General features: G+C 47.0%; 2 protein-coding genes across 2 annotated transcripts; one reads left to right on the forward strand and one right to left on the reverse strand.

Annotated features, from left to right (window-relative positions):
- Positions 1-1,884: 1,884 nt before the first annotated feature.
- LOC136536805 (cell number regulator 4-like) lies at positions 1,885-14,301 on the reverse strand. The gene is made up of 6 exons (XM_066528977.1): positions 14,226-14,301; positions 13,986-13,998; positions 13,684-13,754; positions 13,356-13,580; positions 8,998-9,026; positions 1,885-2,231 (listed from the first exon to the last, which is right to left on the reverse strand). Exons 1-6 carry the CDS (start codon positions 14,299-14,301, stop codon positions 2,196-2,198), a joined length of 450 nt encoding a protein of 149 aa, XP_066385074.1. The 3' UTR covers positions 1,885-2,195.
- Positions 5,785-6,540, forward strand: LOC136513466 (uncharacterized). The gene is made up of 3 exons (XM_066507473.1): positions 5,785-5,942; positions 6,034-6,235; positions 6,331-6,540. The coding sequence occupies exons 1-3, from the start codon at positions 5,932-5,934 to the stop codon at positions 6,538-6,540; spliced, it is 423 nt and encodes a 140-aa protein (XP_066363570.1). The 5' UTR covers positions 5,785-5,931.
- Positions 14,302-15,777: the final 1,476 nt, after the last annotated feature.

The raw sequence follows: 15,777 nt of genomic DNA on the forward strand, positions 1-15,777 counted from the left end.
GCTGATAGGTTGTTTTGCATGTACTTCAGACTTGATGACCATTTGAGCCAAGCTCAAGTGAAGTTGAATTGTAGCAGACTTCGCACGGGCGTCCCTAGTAAGTTGTTGTTACTCTGACGATTAGTAGAAAAGTGACCAATAGTGAACTTAGCTAGTATATGGGTTAATAAATGAAATGTCATATTAGTTTCATATCTTACTTGTATCTTATGGTCAATGATGTAACTTGTTAAATTCTTTAATGTATATGATGATTGTGTTATGTGAAATGCTTGATGATTGGTTCGTGAGATGTACTTCTGCTTAAAGATCCTAGAAGAGGAGGTGCGGATAACACTCTCCTAGGGATCTTCATTGTCAATTTAGGCTAAAGCGGGTCGGTCAAGCGGATGACACCTGGTTTAGTTGAATTGACGTGGCGAACCACCACATCAGCGTAGCAGATCAGGTGCTTCTAGGGGGAGGACCCCCTGCAATGGAGGTGCCGCTGGTCCGACTACCGCTAGGGAAGGATACAGGGTTCCCTCTAGTCAAGTGCCCATGGTGCAAAAGTGCAAGGAGATTCTATGAAAGTACGAATCAAATACAAACCCTAGCCAAAACACTAGCCAAGATCCACAGGCAAACCCACGCGGGAAATGAGGTTGTGAGATGAGGGCGCATTGGCATACCTTGTATCTGGCGCTGGACACGGGTTTAGCGATGGAGGAAGAAATCAATGACGGCAGCTAGCGGCTTGGGGCATGGGACAACGATGTGAAGGAGGCCTCCATGCTCCACCGAATGGATTGGGCACGAGAGAGAGAGAGACAAGGACCGTGCCGGTTTGTGTTGCTGAGGGTAGGGGCAGCCTCATCTTTGAGCAAGCCACCTCCATGCTGGCATCGTGACCTAGCACACCACACAAGCAAAAAAAGCCTGTTTTTGGCAAACTTGTAAGATTTCTTCTCTCCGGTGGTAAATTTGTAAGAAATTTTGGGAGGGTGCTATTTGAATGTGTGCCATCTGAGAGACTAGCAAAAAAATATAAAAGCCCATGGTGTGGCCCCCTAGCAGCGGTCCCTCATGGGCGCGGTTGTTGCCCCAGGGGGTGGCCCCCTCCTCGTCCCTTGCGGCGGCCCCTTGGGCATGGGCTGCGTGACACCGTACCTCGGAGGCGGCATGGGTGCGACCAATAGTTATGGTGGTGCCACATGGCTATCGTCCCACCACACTAGTGGAGCGCCCGCGTCCACGGCAGCTGGCTCTACTCCATGACAGTGAGCTCAGGGAGCACCAAGGGTGGTGGCAGATCTAGTCAGCAGCAGCAGCAGCAGCTTTCAAGGGCAGCATCGTGGTGTAGTGGGCGTAACAAGCAGCAGCATGAATGGCAGCACAATCAATAGGCGTGGCAGCATCACAAGCATATTTTTTAAAAATTTTAATCGATTATCACCACTGGTTTGCAGACCTGATTTTCATTGTCAGCAAGAATGGCACCAACATGATTTTCATTGTCCACTTTCACCGTCGCCCTGCAAAACCTGAAGGGGGTTTTAGCTTAGTGGTAATGGGATTTCTAGAATACTGAAAGGATCATCGGCGGTAACTCATTTACGTTTCTGTATATTATGCATTCCTTGGTGTGTGTGTGCGCGCGCGCTTTACGTTTTTAGTTCAGCTTGCTAGCTTAGTGGATATGGTTGGAATACAGGGTGCAAAACTCTTTTTGTGGTATGCGCTAGTTAGAACAACCTAGTGCATATCAAGATAGATCTTGTGTAGGTTTTATAAGTGGTTTTGGACCTTAGTAGGGGTTTTTTTTTTGGTAGGCGGGGCAGACCCGCGCATGCTACATAGCAACCACACGCCTATGACTTGGAGAAATTTACAAAAATATGCATGATCATAATTTATAATTTTACTACAAGCTAGTTTTACAGTTTTTATATACCTATATATATTTATTATTACAGACAATTCGTTATGGGATCCGAATTAAACATTCATGGACCCTATTATTTACATATTTTAGCAATACATATAAAACATTATTCACTTATTACTACGACGCGATCGAGCTATATATATAGTCAGGTGACATGGACAAGGCTACTTTGTACATAAAACACGTAGACGTAGTACTGGTTGCTGATATCAATCCGGCTGGCTTTCCACAGCGTGCGTGATTTATTAGGAGAAGAGTTGCTCTCTCGTCAGCGCGTCATATCTTTCATTGGTACAGGAGCCGTAGTCACTACTGGAAACGCGTACTTTGCTGAGGGCCTGAGGTTTTGCCGAGGGCCAAATATCGGGCACTCGGCAAAGAGACTCTTTGCCGAGGGCTAGACAAAGGAGCCCTCGGCAAATAACGGCCCTCGGCAAAGAGGCCTTTGCTGAGGGTACGACCCTCGGCAAAGACAGGCCCACGGCAAATCAAATCTTTGCCGAGGGCCTCGGCCCTCGGCAAAGATACCCTCGGCAAAGTAGGTCCGTTGGGTCACGGCGGCCATTTCCCGTCAAACTTTGCCGAGGGCCACCCGTTAGGCCATCGGCAAAGGTTCAGCAAATTTTTTTTAAGTCTTTGCCGAGGGCCCCAGACCAGGCCCTCGGCAAAGATTTTTTAAAAACCAGTTTTCGGCCAAATTTTTTTTTATAAATCGGCTTTGCCGAGGGCCCGAGGCTAGGCCCTCGGCAAAGAGGACCTTTGCCGAGGGCCAGGATAGGCCCTCGGCAAAGATTTTTTATTTTTAATTTTAAAATTCTTTGCCGAGGGCCACAGGTTAGGCCCTCGGCAAAGAGCCCTCGGCAATTTTTTTTTTTGGTTTTTTTAGCCCAGTTTTTTTGTGGTGCTACAATACATTGTTTTGAACTCAATTTTAAAATTCAGGCCAATTTTGATTTTGTTTTGTATATTTCCTTAATTTATTTCGATTCTTCGATTTTTTTTTAATATGTCAAATTTGAACTGCAGGTGCATGGAATATTGCAATGTAGTGTTTCGAAAAATGTTATTCATGTTAATTGGTGCATGTTGAGTCCCTATCCACGAGCTCGCATCAAATTTTCACGCATCTTGTTCGCGTAACATGGCGACCGACTTGCCGGGAAAGTGTTTTAAAATTATATAAAATCCATACGAAGTCCGAAAATCACGAAACTTGGCGAGATGTCATGTTATCGCATGTGTAGGCTGTGGTAAAAAATTGAGAATGGTTCGAGCGAGTTGCGACGTCGGATGCCTGAAACCTGGGTTTCAGGCATCCGACGTCGCAACTCGCTCGAACCATTCTCAATTTTTTACCACAGCCTACACATGCGATAACATGACATCTCGCCAAGTTTCGTGATTTTCGGACTTCGTATGGATTTTATATAATTTTAAAACACTTTCCCGGCAAGTCGGTCGCCATGTTACGCGAACAAGATGCGTGAAAATTTGATGCGAGCTCGTGGATAGGGACTCAACATGCACCAATTAACATGAATAACATTTTTCGAAACACTACATTGCAATATTCCATGCACCTGCAGTTCAAATTTGACATATTCAAAAAAAATCGAAGAATCGAAATAAATTAAGGAAATATACAAAACAAAATCAAAATTGGCCTGAATTTTAAAATTGAGTTCAAAACAATGTATTGTAGCACCACAAAAAAACTGGGCTAAAAAAACCAAAAAAAAAATTGCCGAGGGCTCTTTGCCGAGGGCCTAACCTGTGGCCCTCGGCAAAGAATTTTAAAATTAAAAATAAAAAATCTTTGCCGAGGGCCGTGGATCTGGGCCCTCGGCAAAGGACCGAACACAAAAAATTGCTGAGGGCTCTTTGCCGAGGGCCTTCCCCGTGGCCCTCGGCAAAGAATTTTAAAAATAAAAATAAAAAATCTTTGCCGAGGGCCGTGCATCTGGGCCCTCGGCAAAGGACCGAACCCTAAATCGGGACGCAGCCCAAATTCCCGATCGAAATTTTTTAAAAAAAAACGTCGACCGTCGTCGCCCTCCCCACGCGCCCGCCCGCTAGAGCCCGGCCCCGCGCGTCCACCGCCGCCGCGTCCGCACCCCCCCCGCCGCCGCGCGCCCCCTGCTGGCGTCGCCGCCCCGCCCTCCCTGGGCCCCCACCCTCACCCTCCCCCTCCTCCAGAACCCGCGCCGAGCCCCCGCCGCGCCAGTGAGCCCCTCGCGCCCGCCGACGCAGGGCGCGGCTGCCCCCCGAGAACGGCAGCCCGTGGCGACCCACGCCGCGCGTGCACGCGGGTCGCCCGCGCCGACACCACCCCCCGCAGCGCCCGCTGCACGCCCTCGCGCGCGCGCCCGACGCGCCCGCGCGCCCGGCCCCGCGCGCCGCTGCCGCCCGCGCCCCCGCCAGCCCTCGCTCGCCGCCTAGCGCGCCCCGGCGACCCACCAGCGCCCCCGCGCTCCTCCACCACCGCCCGCCCCGCCGCCCCGCCCTCGGACGCCACCGCGCCCCGCCGCCCACACCACGCCGCAGCCGGCCGGTCGCACCCTGCCTCCGTTTCTCGTATCCGTCGAGCAAGGGGAGGTCGACCGCCCCGGCCGGCCCTCCGGTGGCTCCCCCTCACCGGCCTTCCCGCCCCGACCCCAGCCCCCAGGCCGCCTCTGTCGCGGGCTGCTGTTGGAGGGGAGGAGGCAGAGGGTGAAGTTGGAGGAAGAAGAGAAGGAGAAGAGGAGAAGGAGGAAGGGGAAGAAAAGGAGAAGAAGAGGAGAAGGAGGAAGGGGAAGAGAAGGAGAAGAAGGGGAAAAGGAGAGAAGAAAGGGAAGAGGGGGAGAGGAGTACTCTGACGCCGCTCGACCTCGCCGGAGAAGAAAGTGACCTCCGCACCGCGACGCCCGACTCCACCGCAACCCTAGGTAAAACTCTCGTTGTCGGCCTTCGTGTCGTATGTGGTTGTGTGGGCCTTCGTGCCGTAAGTTGTTATGAGGGCCTTCGTGCCGTTGTGGTTGTCGGCCTTCGTGCCGTTTTGGTTGTGTGGGCCTTTGTGCCGTAAGTTGATATGAGGGCCTTCGTGCCGTTGTGAATGTCGGCCATCGTGTCGTTTTTTTGCAGGTTTTGGAAATCTCCCCGTGCAGGGGAGGTGCTGCCGAAATTTTGAACAAAAAATAACCTATTGTCTTTTTATGCAGGAGAAGAGTACGTCGGAGGGGACCCGGAGGACCCCGATCGTCTTCGTCGACGTCGCGGTTCTGCCGTCACTACGTCGATTCGCCACTGCCCCGCTAGCCTTACTTCACCGACACCCTAGGTATAAATAACCTCTTTTTGCGCATGTCTGTCGTAGCCCGCGCGTAACCCGGTTAGGCGTCTCCCGTCCGAAAGAGATACGGTCGTAGGTATGCGGATCTTTGCGTATCTACGACCGTATCTGTTTCGGATTGTCCACGTTTTTTGGACAGCCCGTGGATGCGTTGATGGGTTAGTTTCCATGGTCCACTCCGGTCTGGGAAGGAGTTTCGGCAACACCTCCCTGTTGTTCTCCGGATACACACTCTCCCTTGCAGGACGTGTATCGGGAGAACAGCGGGGAGGTGCTGCCAAAATTCTGTGACACGCCCACGGTTTACGGGAGAGACCGCCCTCTCCTTCGAGGTGAGGGGTCGTCGTCCGGGGTAGCGTCCGCAGGAGGTGACGAGAGGAGGACCAGGGGCAGCCGCCGCAGGAGGCAGCGGTCTCCTCCCACGACACGTGACGAGGTGCTAGAGGAGGAGCACGTGACGGCCACGGCCTCGTCCTCGTCGGAGGACGAGAGGGGTCAGCAGACGGGCAAGGGAGACGAGGCGCTCGAGGGCGAGGGAGGCGAGGCGCTCGAGGGCGAGGGAGGCGAGGCGCTCGAGGGCGAGGGAGAGGGTACCGCTACCCGGACTCTCTACGAGCGAGGTCCCGCGAGCCTCCCTCCGGTTCCGCTTCCTCACAACCGCTCAGTGATACGGCCTATGGCAAAGAGGTAAGTAACTATGGATGTTATCACAACTACTTCATAAGATATGTTGGAAATCTTAAGAGAAACTGATAAATTTTCTTAATCACTTGTGCAGGGCGTGGTTGGTTTTGTCGGGTACTCCAGCACGCACCCCCGCAAGCATCCTTGGTGTTTTGTGCAGGAAATGGTACCCCGGCATTGTGCAACTGTCCGAAGAGCCGGTGGTGCGGGAGCCGGCCTCCAACTGGGACAGGTACGCGCTGGTCACGGATGACACTTACCGCAACAAGCAGGAGCGAGTATTGGCGGAGTTTTGGGTAAGTCTCTCTCGCACAATATTGCTTAATACATCGCATTTATTGGTTAAATCTTTTATTGAAATAATGAATGGATACATTGGTTTTGTATGCAGAAATATTTCAAGGCCGAAGAAGGACTTGAGGCCCAGGCGGATCGGGCGGCTGCCGCAGCTTGTAGGAAGTATGTCACCGAGATGCACCACCATGGGCGCGTCCAGGCCCACATAGACTACTACAGGTCAGTACTTAGGCAGTTCCTCCCCAAGCCTCAAGCAAGACGGATTACGCTGACCCGGGACCAGTACCTTGAGGTAGGCGAATAATATTCATAATGATTCGTTCTGATATTAAGTAGGTTCAATTTCTTCTTATATGTCAAATACTCGATGACTTGTAGGTGATTCCCTGGTGGTGCCGATCGTATCCTGAGTGCTGGGCCATGATCGTGGACAAGTGGTTATCACAGGACTTTATTGACACGCACGAGAGGCAGCGGGAACAGCGTCTGATGAGGCAAGGTCCAACTCACCATCAAGGCAGTCGTAGCCTCCCCGGATACAAACAAGCATACGTAAGTGATTTCTTTCATTTATTTTGACGCTCAATTCTATTTGATTTCTCACCATCTTCCCGTCTTTCTCGCAGGAGGCTGCGCACCTGGGCGAGGAGATCTCGGAGTTCTCTGCGTGGGCTATGTCTCACATGGGCAGGGCGTCGTCCTCTGTCTCCTTCGACCCGGCTGCCCCGCCCCAGATGTACTCCGACCCGAACGCGTACACTAAAGTCCAAGAGTACACGTCAACGGTAAGGAGGATCTATGGGGAAGATTATAATGTGCGCACTGAGCCCATTGATGCAGAGGCGATCATGAGGCTCGGAGGAGGCAAGAAGCACGGGCGGCTGTGGATTGCAGACGGCGCCATCGACTCCACCACTGTTCCCTCCCTCGACGCTATCCGAGCACGGAGCACGAGCTCCAGCCAGCCCATACGTCCACGGCCGTCTCCAGCACTGCAGCAGGTCCAAGCACTCCAGGTAATTCATGTTTTACTCATCGTACGTACATATTTAAACACCTAAATTAGATTTGCATTACTGATACATTGGAGTGAAATATTGCAGGCCGAGCTGCAAGAAACAAAAAGGCAAAGTCAAGAGCAGAACGCGGAGCTGACCGCACAGCTGCAGGCCCAGAAGGTCGCGTTCGAGGCCGCGCAGAAGCAGATGGCGGAGATGATGGTGATCATGCAAAGTCTTGGGCAAGCATCGGGTGTACCTGTGCAGTTTTCAGCTCCTCCACCTCCTACTCCTGCAGCTACTCCTGTAAGTATGAAAGTTCACTTTTCGCTTGTGCTTTGCATGTATGTCGGCCTTCGTGCCGTTGTGGATGTCGGCGTTCGTGCCGTTATGGATGTCGGCGTTCGTGCCGTCGTTTCTTGCAGGTTTTGGAAACCTCCCCGTGCAGGGGAGGTGCTGCCGAAATTTTCAATTTAGTCTAATCTTTTTGTATTCCTACAATACTAGATGCAATCTCTAAGTTTCAAAACTGTTTTCCCGGATTACTCACACATGCAATCTCTGCTCCTTTGTGCAGCTTCAGTCCGCGGGTTCCAATCAACCCGCTAGTGCGTCACCGGGTGATCCTGCTTTTCCTTCACCATCGTCTCATAGGCTAGCTTGATGAGGACTCGTGCTAGGTGATGTGGTTGGACTTTAGCGTGATTTGTGATTTATGGTTGTGACTTGTGCTTGGATTTTATTAACTTGTCGTAATAAACATGTGAATGATGATGAACATGTGACTTGTCGTTGTAATATATTGTGATTTGTGGTTCACAATTATGGTTGTCATATATTGTGAGAAAATGGGTTCTGTGTGATATATATATGTATATATATGAAATGCTTGTGTCGATGGAATGCAAAAAACAAAAAAAAATTTAAATTTCTGCCTCTTTGCCGAGGGCAATGACCAAGGCCCTCGGCAAAGAAGTGCCCTTTGCCGAGGGCCCAAGCAATAGCCCTCGGCAAAGATTTTCTGGAAAAAAATCCTGTCAATTTCTTTGCCGAGGGCCAGGGAGTAGGCCCTCGGCAAAGGGTTAAAAAAATTCAAAAAACCATTTCTTTGCTGAGGGCCGGCCCTCGGCAAAGAATTTTTAAAAAATCCTGCCAATTTCTTTGCCGAGGGCCAGGGAGTAGGCCCTCGGCAAAGGGTTAAAAAATTCAAAAAACCATTTCTTTGCCGAGGGCCGGCCCTCGGCAAAGAATTTTTAAAAAATCCTGAAAATTTCTTTGCCGAGGGCCAGGGAGTAGGCCCTCGGCAAAGGGTTAAAAATTCAAAAAAACCATTTCTTTGCCGAGGGCCGGCCCTCGGCAAAGAATTTTAAAAAATCCTGAATATTTCTTTGCCGAGGGCCATAGAGGAGGCCCTTGGCAAAGATTTAAAAAATAAATAAAAACTTTTATTTGCCGAGGGTCGGCCCTCGGGAAACAAATTCAAAAAAAAAACCATTTCTTTGCCGAGGGTCGGCCCTCGGCAAAGAAACCGCCTACGGTGCCGGCATCTGACGGCGTCTTTTCTTTGCCGAGGGTGATCCTGGCCCTCGGCAAAGGCTTTGCCGAGTGCCCGATAAAGGGCCCTCGGCAAAGACCCCTTCGCCGTCTAAAAATTCCCCGAGGGGTCTTTGCCGAGGGCAGCCCTCGGCAAAGCCTTTGCCGAGGGTTTCTAGTCCTTTGCCGAGGGCTAGAGGCCCTCGGCAAAGCATGCGCCTCCAGTAGTGAGTCATCTTCTGCGAGAGCGCTTCCCATCCTTGAAAACATGAAAACAAAATCATTCAGAAGAAGTAGAAAAAACATAATAATTTGGAAGGAAGAAGTTACAAAGTTGCCAGGGCTTGTCTATTAGCTAGTCTCCTCCGTCCCGGTGTACATCTCCTCCATCTCGACATCCCTCTCGGCTTGTCTATTAGCTAGTCTCCTCGCCCCAAACCTTGTCAGGGCGGTGCATATAAGCCAGCGTTGGTCTGCCGGCCAGCGGGGAGTATTCGATCATCTGCTTCCGCATATATGCAGGCGTTCTCTTCTACTAGCTAGTTTCCAGTGCATAGGATAGGATCCACTGGCATGGACGGTGCCAGAGTGCTGTACGTGGAAGGCAAACCCACCACCACGAGGCGTTCTAGCTAGTTTCTGTAGGCATAACCTTCGATCGGGACCATATGCATGCATGATGAGTGCGCGGCGCCTTTTATATTAGGACCAAACTAGAGTCAGAAACAATGGATCCACCACCAGCTGCTGATTGGCTGCGTCTACAGCAAACAAGTCTGGTGGTTGGTGCACCGAGCCACCGATCGATCCGGTCTCTGGGATGGGAAACGATCTCACACAAGTATCCATGTTGGGCTTGTCGATGGCATGCAAGGGTTTCAGAAAATGTTTCGATCGATTCCTTGGTCCCGTCCTTCTCGTCTCTTGGCTTTTTGGAAAGAAAGAAACAACCACAAACCCTGTCCGTGTCTTCCAAAGGAATTCCACTACTGTGCCACCAGCTCTATGGGAGTCATCCTCCAAGAGGCTTACGGATTACTGGATTGCAGCGGGTTACATTACGGTTTTCTACGAACCTAGTGAAATTAATAAAGTTTGACCAGCACGAATCTTGCATTGATAATTTTTTAGTGACAAAGAGAGCAATAATCTTTGGTGAATATCTGAGTCAAAGTTAAGTATATTTGACTCGTCCGTATCAAAGAAACTAACCGAGAGAGTACTGCGTCTCCATGTCAAAAGCATGGTCGCTAATTTTTTTTTATGGAACAACTTATTATTGTATAATTATGGACAAGGAGGCCTAGCTAGGACCAGGTAGGAGTTGACAAGTTTGTCGAGAGAATATATCTGAGTGGGAATAGAGACAGGTACGATGGTCAGGCCCGCGATGGAACTAAAGCAGCAACAGGAGAGGGAACATACATATATAGTGCGCTCTTTGCCCCGGCCATCGGCATCGGCCGCGCGCCCTTATTCCCAGTCCCATCTCCACCAAAACAATCCACCGATCACTGCCTCCTAGCTAGTGCTCCTTGTCCCCTCTCTGATCTGGAGTGACGGCAGGATATACACCTCAACTTTTTATATTTGTTGCTCCTAGCCTCGTACATACATGTAACTAGCAATCATGCATGTGTAAGACTACGTGTAAGTGTAATCATGCATGTATGATGTATCTAAAGGTCAGTTAACATTATATTATGTTATTACCCCGTTTGCTGTAAATTAATTTGTTTGACCAAATTTATATAAAACTATATTAAAATATATTTAATATCAAATCAAATTAACATATATCATATTGTATATTTCTACTGAATTTGGTTTGATGTTGTAGGTGTTTATGTATTTTTCTATAAACTTGATCAAAACTAGAGAAGTCTAACTTAGATCGAAGTTTACAACAAGCTAATTAAGATATACTCTCTCAAATACAGTGCATTGTGTCTTTTAAAATTTGTACTGAAATATAACGCATTATATATAGTGTTCATGCTCGGGGGAAAAGGTACAAATACAGATATTTTTCATAACATACACGTTGCGTGCAGTTACAGTTATAATCATAAGCAATTAATGAGCACATATTTGTGTGCTCTTATAAACTAATCTCCACTATAAGTCTATATCGACAAGCAAGCCATCCATATCAAACTCACTAACTATCCACATCACCTCCCATTAATAGGCATATCATCACACTAACTTTGTACCTCTTAATTGCAAGCTATCTACATCATCTCCTATAAATTTTAATCATAATTCTTCACAATACCACAGCAACAGACGGGGTATCTTCTACTATCCTATATGTACAACTACCTTCAAAACGCAGTGCAGACAAATTAATTGAGGAATATGACTTGCTATCCACATGCAGAGGAACATGGCCTACCGTTAAAAAACAGCACCATTTCATCATCTAAACTCGACCTGCGGGGGGTAAGCCACCTCGGGCACTGTTGTTTCATCATCTAATTAAGGAATTCCAGAAAAATAAAAGCATATGTGCCCAATCTTGTACTTAACCCTCGGCACATGTTCCAGCGAACAAGGAACTTAACCATTAGTGGATCCATGTTTTGTTTAGGTGTACAGTCAGGGGTGGACTCACCGTCCGGACACCCTGGCCAGCCGCTCGGGCTCCTTGATGAATTCGTAATGAAGTTGTCATGTTATTTGAAGGATTGAAATTTTTCTATGGCAAATACTCATCATACTAAGATTTAACCGAGCTCTAAAGCTTTCCTAGGTCCGCTACTGCATAGAGTATATGTATATTATGGTGCATAAGAAGCCAACAATTATATAGTTTGAGGAACAATAATGTCACAGATACGTCTTATTACAAAGCCCTAACCTCATGTTTTATTTGTGACATGGCACTAGACTCATGTTATCATTTTTTTTAAATGAAACATTTCTTTCCTTCACAAGGATATGAAGCCATAGAACAATGACAATATATCGTAATCCCTCTATTCTAAATTATAAGTTATTTTATTTTTTAAAGGTGCATAGTTTTTTAATGTGTATGTAGACATAACATATATATAGATACATAACAAAAATTATGTACCTAAAAAACAAAATAACTTACAATCATGGTATAGGTTGCCTCACAGCCTCCAAAGAACTTTGGTATTTATATTTTGTGATTTTAGTAAAGAAAAAAAGAAAACATATCTATCCAAAGCATGTTTTAATACAATGATGTGCGTGTCATTTATTTTATCTTAAGCTAGTCTTGGTGGTAGTTTCATCCGCATTTAATAATGTGTCACATGTATAGGTATTCTTTATGACAACACTGTTTGTTTCGTTGAAATTTGGTTTATGCTGATGCTTATGCTAATTTGTTATCAGAGGATAACCATGTTCGTTCGCTGAAAAGTACTGCTGAAGTAGTGTTGCAGAACAGGGCGAATATTTTTTTAGAAGAGAGAGAAAATGAGTTTCATGTAGACGGAACTCATTTGGCTTGGTTTCTATGAGTCATGGAATTGAATGTTATGAAGAGGCTATCAAAAAAATTATACATTAAGAGTAGTTGTTTTTCAAATTTACTGCATTAATTCTAGCTGATGTGGTAATTTGAAACAGCGCCATAAAATGTTTCACGAGGGGTAGCTGATGTGACCAATGCACCTCGTAAGGGCACTCTCAATATACAGACCATCATAGTTTCTATAGATATTAATTGTACTGTCATCTAAGCATTTTGCTGATGTGGCAAGATAGTTATTGAAGAGAGAGCAAAAATCATAGAAGCCGGGTCTAAGTTAGAAACCATGTCTACACGTGAACCAAGACATGAAGGGATGTGATTGGTAGAGAATGGAGAGAGAATGTATGTGATTGGATAAAACATTATTCTGTAGAAACCGTCTATTAAGACCATTGTTTCTACATGTAGTGTCTATGAAAATTAATAAGTATAGAAACTACGCGTAGTTTCTAGCATTAGGACCGCCCTAATGCCATCTTGTAGTCATAAACTCACAATCTAGATGAATTGATTTCGAAAGTACTCTCTCTATCCCTAAATAACTGTTGTTTTTTTCGTACCGTAAATTTGACTGGATTTATAGAAAATGTATGCAACATTTGTATCTCTAAATAAATTTATTATAAAAATAGAAAAATAGTTTTTATATATATTTAGTCAAAGTTATTTCTCGAGAAACGAAAACCACAGTTATTTAGGAACAGAAGGAGTACCGGGTACAAGTACGTACTACTCCCTCGAGCCTCCATAAAAAAGACGCAAAAGTCAAACTAGTTTAACTTTAATTAATTTGTACTCCCTCTGTCCCTAAATGTCTGTCGTTTTCGCTTCTCGAGAAACAACTTTGACTAAATATATATTAAAAAATATTAATATTTATGATACATAATTAGTATCATTGGAATGATATTTAAATCTAGTTTTTAATAAATTTATTTAGAGATAAAAATTGTTGCACGTATTTTCTATAAATCAAATCAAAATTATCGACACGTAAATCGTGACGACTAACATTTATGGATTGGGGGAGTAGTGAATAAATGAATATAACTGATGAGACAAGGCGTCCTTGCTTACCATCAGCCGGGTCGGCGCCCCGGTTCTTGAGCTCTCGGTACATCTGGGAGAGCGCGCATGGGCCGCACCAGAAGTGGACGCAGCAGTCGCCGCACGGCTCCGGCGGCAGGCCGTACGCCGCCCGGAGCTTGCGACGGTAGGTGCAGGTGTAGAGGCAGTGGCACGGGAGCAGCAGCACCCCGGCATGCAGCAGCAAGCAGTAGATCAGGCCGGCCAGACCACAGGCTGATGATGCACACAACGTACGACGACGTACACATGTTAATCATCAAGTTGTTCTTCGTTCCACTTCAGTTCAATTTGAACAGAAACAGAGATCGTATCTTACATGTGACGCCCTTGTCTAAGACCTCTGCCACCTGTCCCAAAGGGATACACGGGCAGAAGAACGACAGCAACCTGCGGCACCACCGTCCGTCCGTTAGTACCTAGCAGTAGCTGATGGCTAGCTAGCTGCTGGTGAAGTCGTCGTGTTTAAGAATTTACATATGTATACGTTTAATCATCAATATTATGATGTATTATTGGAGAGTATATTCAGTAGCCAGCTACAAAATAAGTTATTCTGTAGCCACCTTCATTTACGATAATTTTATATACTAATTTACGATAATAGCAATACATATTTACGATAGCTGGGCTACTATAACATATGAGGATATTTACCATAACGTTATAGTAAAATACTTAATAATAAGTTACTATAATCTCATAAATTAACATAGTAGTTATCGTAACTCAAAGTGGCTATAGAATAAGTTATTTTGTAGCCAGCTACAGGGTAGTAGTTCTATATATATATATATATATAATCGATTCGTGTTAAATAAGGCTTTTAGTTGTTTCTCCAGAAGAAGAATGGCGACTCACAGCTCTTGCAGTCGCTGAAGCAGCCAAAGAGGCCGGTGGTCCATGCCCCCGCCGGCGGTGGATACTCGCCGCTCATCTTCTAGCGGATCGATCGGAGGTTATAATAATCGAGATATAATAAGGTAGTGCGAGTGCATCAGCTTGGCAAGTAACCATATTTATAGATGCGGTCTAGAAAGGCGAGGGACTGTAGGCTGTCTGTTCTACCAATCAGATTAAAGAATGGATTTCGTTATGCAAAAAATAAACAGGCATCTTATTTGTTATTATATATTATTATATATGCTGGTAGACGGAGACTCCATCGAATTTAATTTGCTATCTATAGGATTTATTTAATTTCATCTCCCTTTGTTCCAAAAGGAAAGTTGTTTTAACTTTGTCATAAATCAAACTTTATGATCTGGTTTTGATCAAGTTTATAGAAAATGCACAAACATCTACAATGTCGAAACTAGATTTATTATATAGACTATTAAATATACTTTTTTGATACTGTACCTATTAATATATTTTTCTATGAACTTGTCAAAGTTACACTACATTGACTTATGCCATTGGCATTCTCACCGCTGGTTTTATTCAAACTTATAAGAAATACGGATCCTATCAAGGTTTTAGTGATTTTGGTTGTTGACTGGCAGCATAACCATTTGGACTAACAATGATTGCCAGTATAGAAGGTACAATAGTCCATAGAATGCAAAGATGGACTTGGTGAAGATAAAATCGACACTTTTGATGGCCATTACATGATAAATCCAACCATCAACAAATCAGTAAAGTGAAAGATCATATCAACATGGCACAAGCCACACAAAACACACACAAATGGTGCTGTCGGGGACCAATACTAGGGTACCCGAAGAAGAGGAGCTAATAACCATCAACGTTAATTTATCCGAGCGGTCAAGAGCGCGACTGCGGCTTTTGACGACCCCCAGGTATGCAAGCTCTGCCTCGCCCGACCTCTGAGGGCCGGCTCCGCCTTGCCCGACCCTCGGGTCCAAGCGCCGCCTCGCCTGACCCTTGAGTCCGCTCTCCGCCACGCCCGACCCTTAGGGTCCGCGCTCTGCCTCGCTCGACCCTTGGGTCCGCACTCCGCCTCGCCCGACCCTTGGGTCCATGCTCCGCCTCGCCCGACCCTTAGGGTCCGCGCTCCGCCTCACCCTATCCTTGGGTCCACGCTCCGCCTCGCCCGACCTCTGGGGGCGGGCTCCGTCTCACCCGATAGCAAGGTCGCAGGCTCCACCTTGCCTGGCCCTTGGGTTTGCGCTCCACCTCGCCTGGCCTCTGGGAAGGAACTCCGTCTCGCCCGACCTCGAGGTTGGAGGCTCCTTCTTGCCCGACGAAGACCCATACCGCCACCAACCACTCCAGGTCCAAGCGTATGGGCCTAGGTCAAAGCTCTAATGCCAGGGAAGTGACTGGCACGCCTCAATGTAGCCTATGACCCATGATGGGCCATACCTGGGGGTTCAGGTCAGGAACATCATCGGGCGTACCGATGATGTTCTGCCTAACCCCCGTACAAACATTGACCGGCACGTCC

The sequence above is a fragment of the Miscanthus floridulus genome, chromosome 2 (assembly GCF_019320115.1).
Source record: "Miscanthus floridulus cultivar M001 chromosome 2, ASM1932011v1, whole genome shotgun sequence".
Lineage (NCBI taxonomy): Eukaryota > Viridiplantae > Streptophyta > Magnoliopsida > Poales > Poaceae > Miscanthus > Miscanthus floridulus.

What these genes read in the sequence shown, in the direction of transcription:
- LOC136513466 (XM_066507473.1), top strand. An exon ending in GAGTATTGGCGGAGTTTTGG is followed by an intron (nt 6,236 to 6,330) that starts GTAAGTCTCTCT and finishes TTTTGTATGCAG; the next exon opens with AAATATTTCAAGGCCGAAGA.
- LOC136536805 (XM_066528977.1), bottom strand. Translation starts at nt 14,301, where the DNA reads ATGAGCGGCGAGTATCCACCGCCGGCGGGGGCATGGACCACCGGCCTC. An exon ending in GGGCGCCGACCCGGCTGATG is followed by an intron (nt 9,027 to 13,355) that starts GTAAGCAAGGAC and finishes CATGTTTTCAAG; the next exon opens with GATGGGAAGCGCTCTCGCAG. An exon ending in CGCTCTCGCAGAAGATGACT is followed by an intron (nt 2,232 to 8,997) that starts CACTACTGGAGG and finishes CCAGTAGTGACT; the next exon opens with ACGGCTCCTGTACCAATGAA.